An 11,272-nucleotide genomic window follows, 5' to 3' on the forward strand; every position below is an offset into this window, starting at 1 on the left:
AAACGAACCTAAGCCACTTGAGGGGGCTGCTGTACTGGTACTTGTAGTAGTTGACGCGTTGTCTTCCGGGTCCAATGAATGAATTACACACAAGATCGTCGTATGCAATCACCAACATTTATTTGTCTAACTAACGGACAGCAAGGCGACGATGACGGTCAAAAAACTTTGTGCTTCCCCAGTCAGCAGCACACCTGCCGAGTAATTACCTCTTGCTCTTATTTAACACCTTCCTGCCCAGTGCAGAGCGCCACCTACTGTGGCCTTCAATTAGGTATGGCTCTAACAAACCGGCCCCTAATTGTAAATGACAACAGACATTACAATTACCTTCACATTAAATTACAGAGCCATAACACCAGTAATACACACAAATTGTACCAAACAATGCCCAATATTTGTACACATAACCTGGTTTCACTGAGAGGTCACCATAAATGTCAACATTAACAACTTGCAGCTTCCTGCAATAGGCATAGCTTAGTGACGGGTCTTTCCAAGATGTTTGTCTTCGTCTGGAGACGCACAGAGCGTACCAGACCCTTCTTGTCGGGAAAGGTTTCCACAACTCTGCCAAGAAGCCAAGATCCACGTGGAGCAGCAGAATCCATCACAACAACAATATCTCCAGGAACAAAATTTCTCCTTTTTTGATTCCATTTTTGGCGTTCTTGAAGCAGAGGAAGGTACTCCTGTACCCATCTTTTCCAGAACAGATCCGCGATGTATTGGACTTGCCGCCATCTCCTCTTCACATACACATCATCCTTACTAAATAATCCAGGTGATAAGACTGGTTTCCCTTTCATCAGGAGAATGTGATTAGGAGTGAGTGGTTCAAGATCAGTGGGATCATCAGAGAGCTTAGTGAGGGGGCGACCATTCAATATAGCCTCAACCTCACACAAGACGGTGTGGAGCCCATCATCATCCAGAGTTTGCTGATTTAACACAGAGGTGAGAACTTTCCTTACCATACGAATGACCCGTTCCCAGACACCACCATGGTGTGATGCTGCAGGGGGGTTAAATCTCCACTGGATGCCATCTTGCAATAGCACTCTCTGTATCTGCTTGTGATTTAGAGATGCAAGTGCTCCTCTCAGTTCTTTTTCAGCTCCCACAAAGTTTGTACCATTATCTGAGCGCATAGAAGATACCTGTCCTCTTCGGCTGATGAACCTTCGTAACGTATTAATACATGCATCAGTATCCAATGATGAAGCTACTTCCAAATGAACAGCTCTGCTTGCAAAACAGGTAAAGATGACACCATAACGTTTACACACACCTCGACCTCTCTTCACCTCTAAAGGCCCAAAGTAATCTACTCCCACATTTGTGAAGGGAGGGAGATCGGGAAGGAGCCTTTCCTTTGGTAGGTCCGCCATTTTTTGCTCACCCAACTTCCCTTTGTATCGTCTGCAGAAGCTGCATTGTGATATGATTTTTCTCACAGCTGAAGTGGCGCTTGTTATCCAGAACCTTTTTCGCAACTTTGACAGCGTATGATTTCTTCCACCGTGGCCAACTTGTTGGTGCATGTGTCTTAATATGAGTGTGGAGATGTGTTGATCTTTTGACAAGATGAGTGGATGCTTTACCTCTTCTGGTAAAGCTGCCTTACTCAATCGGCCTCCAACTCTCACAAGTCCATCCTCCAGACATGGGTCTAGTTTGTAAATAGAACTGTCTCGTGACACACATTTTCCAGCTGATAGGGCAGCAATCTCCTCTTTTAACCTTTTCTGCTGACTGTAACGAATGATGGAAACTTCAGCATCCAAAAGATTCTCAGCTGACAAAGTTCGACTCATTGCTTTCTTGGCCCTCTCCATCTCCAGTGACACATGTGATCCAGCTGCATCCCTTCTGTTGATCTCAAGAGCATACAATTCCTTTCTCCTTTGCTTTAACTGCAGAAGAATCCTCTTCCATTTGAGAAACCATGCAACTGCCACCTTAAGTTTCCTCCAATCAGAGAAGTATAATAGGAGCTGGTCTGTAGCATTAGGGAAATCCTGAGTAATGATTGTGTTTACTGTGACATCCCTTTTGACCTCTAAATCATCGGCTGCAATTGTGGCCTCTGTGATGTCTGAAGGCCAATCCTTTTCTGGGTCAAAAAGAAACCTTGGGCCTTCAATCCAGCTACCACCATTCAACAGATCTCCAACCTTCATACCTCTAGAGGCGTAGTCAGCAGGGTTGTCTTTGGTGTTGACGTACCTCCACTGAGACACATGAGTTGCATCTCTGATGGTTGACACCCGATTCGCCACAAATGTGTGGAAACGTCTGTCCTCATTTTTTATATACTTGAGCACTGAAGTACTATCTGTCCAGAAAGTTGACTGATCCAGTGGCAGCTCCAATTCTGCTCTCAACATCTGATCCACTCGAACGGCGAGGACAGCAGCTGTAAGCTCCAGACGAGGAATGGTTATCTGTTTCAATGGGGTGACTCTTGCCTTTCCCAGCAAGAAGGAGACATGGACCTGGCCCTCGCTGTTTTCAATTCTGAGGTAGGTGACAGTGCCAAATCCATCTTCACTGGCATCAGAAAAGTTGTGCAGCTCTGCTTTAATGGGCTGTCCAAAGTGTTTTGGCTTAATGCATCTCTTCACTTTGAATGAAGTCAACCTTTTCAGATCCTCCAGCCATCCTGTCCACTGATGGCTAATGTCTGCAGGTATGTTGTCATCCCACCCACAACGTCTGCGACAGAGCTCTTGCAGCATAACCTTTGCTGGCAGTGTCACTGGTGCAAGAAACCCCAAGGGATCATAAACTGAATAGATTATAGACAACAATCCTCTTCTGCTCTGTGCTTGCTCTTTCACCATCATTTTGAATTTGAACGTGTCCGACTCCACACACCACTGTAGTCCAAGGGCTCTCTCGACTGGAAGCTCATCTCTATCCAGATCCAGTTCTTTCCAGTCTTTAGCTCTATGCTCCTCTTCAATGGTTTGCAGCACTGTCCGGCTGTTACTGATCCACTTTGTCAAAGTAAAGCCTCCCTTTAGGCAGAGGTCCCTAAGAGCTTTAACCATCACAACGGCCTCCTCCTCTGAGGGCAAGCTCTTCAAACAGTCGTCAACATAAAAATTTTGCCTGACTGTTTTTACCACCTCTGATGGGAAGTGAGCATTATTGTCTTCTGCTGTCCTCCTGAGTGCATAACTGGCACAACTTGGGGATGAGACTGCGCCAAACAAATGAACTGTCATCCGATATTCCACAATCTCTTGGCTCACTTTACCATCAGGCCACCATAGGAAGCGAAGAAAGTCCTTGTCCTCTTCAGCCACTTTAACCTGGTAGAACATAGACTGAATGTCTATATGAAACCAATAAGTTTTTCCAGTGCACCTTTTACCTCTGCAACACTGTTTTTATGCATATACTCTTCAGTTACCTTTCTCATATTTTTACCTTGCTTAATCGATCTTTTCTTACATTTTGAAACTTTTCCAACTTTTCAACAAAAGCCTTATGTGTTAGTTTAACAACTCTTTTACCTATACCCAACTGTGCTTCATTTGAAATTCCCACTTCAATAGAAGGAGCGACAGCAGCCGATTCTGCGACCGGCTCATCAGATAGATCGTTCATAATGTCCTCCTTTTGTTGTAATGTTCCACAATGAAAATCCAAGCGATGAGAAAAGTTCAGTCTTAAGACGCGATCCTCATTGTTTTTAGCAACCAATGCATTGGGATTATGCTCGCAAAATAGTGTGCACACTTTGATTTATTTATTTTATTATGGCCATGAAACCGGTAGCGCTACTCCTCATACCTTGATGCCTGCGGTGGGCGCCGTAAGATGGTCCGGCGGCAGCACTACCTCGTCAGATGAATCAGCTGATGATCGGCGTCACTCCGGGAAACACGGCCGCTGTTGACGTCTTCCATGCGGCTCGGCTGGTTCGGAAACCCGGCGTTGACTCCAGCGTTGGCTCTGCCTCCGTGCGGTATCCTTTCCGCGACTAACTACGACTCTAACCGAAGCGCAGTTTTTTGACTTATTGTAGTGACTTGTTCTTAAAATAAAAAACAACAAAACGAACCTAAGCCACTTGAGGGGGCTGCTGTACTGGTACTTGTAGTAGTTGACGCGTTGTCTTCCGGGTCCAATGAATGAATTACACACAAGATCGTCGTATGCAATCACCAACATTTATTTGTCTAACAAACGGACAGCGGAGGCGACGATGACGGTCAAAAAACTTTGTGCTTCCCCAGTCAGCAGCACACCTGCCGAGTAATTACCTCTTGCTCTTATTTAACACCTTCCTGCCCAGTGCAGAGCGCCACCTACTGTGGCCTTCAATTAGGTATGGCTCTAACAATGTATATATATATATATATACATATATATATATATACATATACATATACACACATACTGTATATCTACACAGGGGGCATTGATGAACATACATATCTATACAGCTATACAATTGAAGTCTGTCTGTTTGTGTGGTTAAATTTTTATATTCACATTGATGAACATATATACATATATAACCCTATAACATATAACCCTATATATGTATACATACATATATATGTATATATATATATACATATATATACACTCAGCATTAGAAAAATACATACGTTGGTTTGGTGCTTACTTATATCCTAATCATAAGGAGTAAACATTTATAATCATCATTTTTAAAAGTTACATAGTTGTTTTTAGTGCCTATTTGTTTCCCAGATATATTAGTGTGTGTGTGTGTGAATGGGTGAATAAGAGGCATTAACTTAAAGCACTTACTGTAAAAAAAAAAAGGCGCTTTATGAAGTTCAGTCCATTTCCTTTTATTAGTTTACGGGCAGATCTGCCACATCCAATATGGCGGCGACGTCGACGTACGATTTAGCGCTCAGTGCGGCGGAAGTGACGCACTGAGAGCCGGCTACCAATGAGAAGCCGGCAACCCCAAGGTAGAAGTCCCGAAGATCTCAGAGAAGTGGAAAAAGAGACGACTTCTACGTATATCACGTCCAAGAAACAACTCAATTACGAGGAAAAGTGCACGCCGTGGTTTAGGGTTGGGCATGGAGAAGAAGTGAGGTTCGGGTTAGGGCCAAGATGAACTGGTAAGGCCTTATAAAAAGTAAGAAAATGTCACGGTAAAGGCTATATATCGTAGGCGTCGACGGTAATATTGTTAAGCTAAGTCCTTGATTACTTCCGGCACCACAGCCCGGATTCCAAAAAAAGCTTTATTGAAAGCAGCATTGAATACTCAGCCTACAGAGGGACATTGTGGGAAATAATGTGGAAATAACAGCTAATATTCACCTCAGATTTTGTTATGGACTACTCTTGTGTACGTACGAATATGTGAGGGACAACATAGATGATGTATTGTCATTAGTTTGTGTAAATACAGTCAAAAGAAGAAGCATTAATGGCTCATTAATGGGACTCAATTGTAATAAATGGAAGCCTCTCCCCTCATTTTTAATTGTTTGTTTTTATTATTTTATTGTTTTAGGGTAACACACCAGTATTGATGGTCTTAAATGTTTGATTTAAACAATGTAGTGAGAATCCATCAGCTCAGTTTTTACTGTTTTGCTAATGTTGTGCTGCATGCACAGAAAGGGACTACAAGTCTATTAAAGACACAGCTGATTATATCACATAACCACATAATACTTGTTTTTTCTAAACCCCTCAACAATAAATTAGATATAAAACAAATCACAAAGAAATGTTAAATAAATATACAAAGCAACGTCAAATTACCATGTGTGATTATGTGATTCTAGGTAAACAGTCTTTGAACCATGAAGAGTAATAGATATTCCTCTCAAGAAAACAACACATACAGATCAAAATAGCGATATTTACACAAAGGTTTATTAAGCATCAGGGTTGTTATATTCACACGTTCTGAAGTTGTTCGAGAATTCACTGTAGAAAATACAGTAGCTGTATTTACAGTGTAACTTTAAAAAAACAAAAACATGTTAGCAATACATTAATATTACGAGTATGGAAACAAGCCTTGACTTATATGAACTTGAAACTGTTCATATACTAATAAATCATGATGCTTGACAAAAGTATTAAACTGAGGGTAAATAACTATGGTTCGTGCTGATGAAGTGTAAAAAGCCAAATTGCAGAGCTTCAATTCAGACCCTTTTTTTGTTTTATGTTACTTGCAGATTACTGGAACACCTTAATATGGTCACTACAGGACTTCATGAAATGACGTCTGATGCTGCGTCTCCGGAAAACCCATCTTCTCACACACGGTCAGCTTCAGGGACAAATGCTGAGCGATCTCATTAGGATCAGTGTACAGTGCAGCAGGAACACTCTGAAAGAGAGAAACTTCCCATCAAACTTTTATTTGTGCAGCAATTTTCTAATAAGTAATATTAAGGTTTTAGTCCGGGAGTAAATAAAATAATCTATTTTATCTATAGATTTTATTCTGATACTTTTGCTTATATTTTAGCATTTATTGTTTTTCTCATGTTGTAGAATAGTGAGTTGATCGGTTCTTCTTGTCCACAACATTTCATTGCATTGTTGACTGTGTGTTAACCTGCATGTAACAAATAAAATAATCTGAATCTATAAAAACGTGCAGAGGGACACAATCCAGGAGATTAACATTAAAAAGTTAAGTTAAAAGAGTGATAAAAAAAGAAAAGCTATGAATAAAATAATGAAGCAAAATAGAATGAAATAGAAAAGAGTAAAACAGACTCAATAAATAAAACCACATTTTAAATGTTTTATGTCTGAATGTCTGAATTAAGAACTCTGGGACATTCTACATCCTAAGTAGAATGAATTTCTCATACATAAACTCAACATCCGCAAAGTGTTTGTGTGTGTATCATCTGAATTATAAGTCTCAATTTAGCAGTAAACAAGTAACCACACTAACTTGAAAGCAGTTTAGATTATTTGATTTAAGTGGTTCCCACAGTCAAAAACATTTGTTGGAACTGTGAGCAGCGCTCTGACCAGAGCTTTAAAGATTACTGGTTTGTAGCTGACACTTGTATCCTGTTATTAATCAAGATCTCACCTTCAGTTCGGATATTTTACTTTCTCTTGTGCTGAACTCCCGTAGCATGTAATTCTTTCCAGCCTGTAAATGAAAACAAGATCATCATTCTTTACCATATAGACAGTGTCTGTGTGTATAACTTGGCCACATTTGATTTCTATGACTTACCTCATGATACAGTCGCGTGTCATTTATTCTAATCAGAACTCCGTCCACTCGTAGGAAGAAGCGAAGCAACAGGAAGAAACTGGTGGGCATTACTCTCTGCAGAAACCACAAGAGATCGAAATGTTGCTCTGTTATCACATTAAAATCTGACAGGGAACTTGTACTCAAGGTCCAGGTTTATTTTTAGCAGTAGAATTCACTTATTTGTGGGTTTGTTATTGTTTTTCAGCCACAGTTTAACTGTATGAAGCCCATACATTGTGATTCTTCTGCCTTGCCTACTCAGTCGTTGTTGTGTGAAGCTGATAACCTTAATCAGCTTTGTGTAAACTCATTTGACGCTGGTTTGCATGTAGTGGATTATTTGTTTATATTTAAAACACGTTTTTTTCTCTTTGGCTTTTACTGTTTTATAGTTTTTGTGAATGAACTTCAAAAAAAACCCATCTGAACATATATATGGAGGATCATGCTGTAAAAGTGCAGATTTCTTTTAACAATCAGTTTTAACACCATAATGACAAGTTTAATGCAAATAAATCCATTTAAGCTTTAAACATTGCATGTAAATTGTGTCTTCATTTTCACAACTGTATCAGCTGTTTGACAATGTTTGAAGACACCACTTACAATTTTGACACTGATCATGGAAACTCCGTGATCGTGCAGCTCATCCTCAAACAGCAGCACGTCATCAAAGAACATGATCTGCTCCCGGGCCTTCAGCTTCTCCATGTCGATGCGCTCTGTTGTCTCTGACACCTTCAGATGAGAAGAAGAGCTGCTCACAATTCCTTTCTCCACATTTCTGAGACTTTTCACAACACACAGGACGACGGGCGCTCATGACACTGCTTTTATTCTGCGGAAGAAAAAGAGCCATACCTTTATCTGCATACCGTCGCCTATCATTGTGCCTTTGTAGTCAGTGGTGTATGTCCAATCATAAGGTTTTGCCACCTCTTTAGAATGTTCACAATCAGCTCTGGAACAAGATCACAAAGATTCACGTTAAGAAACCGAGTCACACTTCAGAAGTATCCTAGATACCATATTTTATTATATTACACATTTACTCAATTGCATATATACTGGATTTGCTAGTTGCTGTTAGTTAAAATAGTTAGGTTAGAGTAGAGGTAAGAGACCAAATGGGTAAATGAGGAGAACATGTACTGAATGTGAATATTAAATGTTTCACAGCAGCTACGATCTACAGCACAAAAACAAGCTGCGGGAAGATTCAGTATAAATGCAGACACAAACTAAGTCAAGTGCAGCTTCTGATTTGATTTGACCATATAGACATATAGGCTATACTGTGAGGGACAGAGACACACATCTATGTCTGCAGCTGTGTGGCAAGACGTTTAACATCCCTTAACAAAGTCTGACTGATCCACTGAGTGAATAATAATTCTAAAGTATTTTTATAACAACATTATGACTAGCTGCAACAATATCTTTAATTTTGTTTTGACTAGTTAAAACGCAAATCTTCAAGATCTTGTGTACGTTTAGATTGTTTAAGTTCACTACTAACAATGAAAACATTTGTTCTGTAAGGCTATTGTATATAAATGGCATTTTTAATAGTGTAAATGTTTTTTTTAAGTGCTACCAAAGTCGGTATAGAAAATTGTGTACTTTTACGGGTATTAGTACTGACTACAGCACCTTTATTGTGACATATCAACAAACAGTGTACTTTTTAAATAGCTAATTTATACTTTTCATATCGTCTCATCATTTATTTTGTTAATTTTCCTGCATGTGATGTTGGTGACATTCTAATAAAAAACAAGAGTAATGTTCTGTTGTCTTGTTATACACAGTACATACATCGGTACATTTACACACAAGCTCCTTAAGTAATGTAACCCAGTCTGCACTGGGCCATCGGACCAATTACTTTGTGGTCATGTCCTTGTTTCTCTTGCAAAAATGTATTTTCAGTCCGAGTTGGCCAGACCTGGTACAAAGAATATACCCCTTTGGCAACAATCTCAAATTTAATAGGATGAGAGAGCTGATTCAAGTATCATATATTACTGGACTGAAGGGTGATAGAGAATGAAGCACAGCTCTCTGTGAATTTAAACACTTGGCCACATCTGTGGATTTTGCACATGTCAAATGCCAAACAATCTTCCAGCAAATACTGTATCTTTGCTCATCTTGCCTGCTCTCCTGCCACTCCTGGGCACACGCCACCTTCACAGCATCCTCCATGTTGTTGACTCTCTTAAGGGCATCAATGGCGTTGAATTCGATGCCGTAGCCATCTGTGTGTTGGATGCGCAGGATGTTATCCCCAAAAAGCATCTCGGGAAGGGAGGGCATGTTCATCTCCTCTGCTAACCTGGAATTACACACAGGAAATGGCTGGTCTTCTAATGCCAACGCAACCCACCACCCACACATTGCCTTTTCTGTCCGGTCCGGCACAAAACATTTTAGTGAAAAGCAACGGCAAAATAAAGTAATTAAACATGTATTAATTCCAAGACGGCTAACTTTTACTTACAATTACAGACACTTAGATAAGAGAAACATCTCACCGTTCAATGTCTTTGGATTTCATGATGTGGTTTTTGGCAGCAGTCACTTTCCATGGTCCAAAGTTAAAGTCCTGTTTACTGCTCTTGAAACCATGTGACATCATCGTGGACAGAGAAGACAACATGGACTACAAGAGAGAGCATTTGTTGATTTTTAAAAACATACATAACATACAACACAACATTAAAGAAGGGGAGAGGAAAGAGAAGATGTTAAGTAGGACGTATGTAGGATCATGAAAATTCTTTCAAAATCGCAATACAGCCTACTGCAATTTGTAAATCGCAGGAGGCACAATATTTCTTAAAGCCAAAATGTGTGTCAAATGACCAGTTTATATTAAATATTGTCCTGACCGACACACATCATATTCTACAGACTGAAGAAAACACCTTGGTTTCTCACTGATCTGCACAAATATCACACAGTCATTATTTCACATGTTATTCAACTGAAAACGAGAATGATTATGTTTAAAAAATACCATTCCCTCTCGTATCGTGAATCAATTTTGCGTTTGCAATTTCATTAAAAATTAACCAATAACTAGATATTATTCAAAATCCCTCAGCTTTACGTATGGTTAAATCCAAAGGGAGGCAGTAATGTGATAACAGATCCGAAATGCTGTAAAACACCAGCAGCAGCCAACCAAAGCACAGAGGAGGTGCAGAAGTTTCTCCCAAAGATCACTTCATTGACATAATCACTAAATATTTACATGCAATAAATGATTAATACGGCTCCCGTACCTTTCATGGGTTGATATCAGGGCTATGTGCAGGCTTTGTTGGGGACTTTCTGCACAACGACAGCGCCCTCCTCGTATTTCTCAATCAATGGACATAAAGTAGGTCCACACAGCTGCTGTGACAACACATAAAAAAAATCACATTTATCATTTATTTATTTACGATATAAACTTCGCTGCGTTAAAACGTAATGTCATATTCATAAAACTAAAAACGAAATTTCAAACGATTGGTTCCAGTCGTAGCGACTAGAAAAGGTCTTCAATGAGCAGAAAAAAACGGTACAGAAGAATATTACTGTGTAATGAAACGCAAATGAAAAGAAATAAACCTCGGTTTTCCTGTCAACAGTTGAAAACATTCATCCGTTAGTGCGTTAACAAATCTGTCCGGTCGCGTTTGCTGCCGTCACGCCTTCGTTCCGCCTCTTCTTTTTCCATCCATTTGCAGCGTTTGTCAACCAGCGTTAAAGCGCATTACCGCCCCCTACCGCATTGAAGTGTGTACAACAACAAAAAAGCTGTATTACTTTCGAACTTTGTCAGGGAATATGACAAAATTATTTCTTACTCTCTTTTCACACATTGAAACATTCATCATGCGCTAAATGCAATTTTCTAGGGCATTTTTCGACTTGAAACCACAGAAATAACTTTTTATTTTTTACTTTTTATCAATAGCCCATCTTCTGCATATACTATGAAAATATATGGACTACTGCTTCCAACTTTGG

General features: G+C 39.8%; 1 protein-coding gene across 2 annotated transcripts; it reads right to left on the bottom strand.

Annotated features, from left to right (window-relative positions):
- Positions 1 to 5,864: 5,864 nt before the first annotated feature.
- Positions 5,865 to 11,003, bottom strand: tiprl (TIP41, TOR signaling pathway regulator-like (S. cerevisiae)). 2 transcript variants are annotated; one of them, XM_058627408.1, is made up of 9 exons: positions 10,871 to 11,003; positions 10,540 to 10,651; positions 9,787 to 9,914; positions 9,408 to 9,587; positions 8,111 to 8,210; positions 7,856 to 7,987; positions 7,226 to 7,321; positions 7,076 to 7,138; positions 5,865 to 6,352 (listed from the first exon to the last, which is right to left on the bottom strand). In XM_058627408.1, exons 3-9 carry the CDS (start codon positions 9,909 to 9,911, stop codon positions 6,224 to 6,226), a joined length of 825 nt encoding a protein of 274 aa, XP_058483391.1. In that variant the 5' UTR covers positions 9,912 to 9,914; positions 10,540 to 10,651; positions 10,871 to 11,003; the 3' UTR covers positions 5,865 to 6,223. The 2 variants fall into 2 exon arrangements, with proteins under 2 accessions (XP_058483391.1, XP_058483390.1); XM_058627407.1 differs by having other exon boundaries at positions 10,540 to 10,654; positions 10,871 to 10,980.
- Between the last annotated feature and the right edge of the window lie 269 nt (positions 11,004 to 11,272).

Source organism: Solea solea, chromosome 4 (genome assembly GCF_958295425.1).
Source record: "Solea solea chromosome 4, fSolSol10.1, whole genome shotgun sequence".
Classification (NCBI taxonomy): Eukaryota; Metazoa; Chordata; class Actinopteri; order Pleuronectiformes; family Soleidae; genus Solea; species Solea solea.

Excerpts from the sequence above, each read along its gene's own strand:
- tiprl (XM_058627408.1), bottom strand. The coding sequence starts at position 9,911 with ATGTTGTCTTCTCTGTCCACGATGATGTCACATGGTTTCAAGAGCAGT. Across the intron at positions 9,588-9,786 it reads AAATCCAAAGACATTGAACG|GTTAGCAGAGGAGATGAACA; the intron begins GTGAGATGTTTC and ends GTGTAATTCCAG. Across the intron at positions 6,353-7,075 it reads GTAAAATATCCGAACTGAAG|AGTGTTCCTGCTGCACTGTA; the intron begins GTGAGATCTTGA and ends TCTCTCTTTCAG.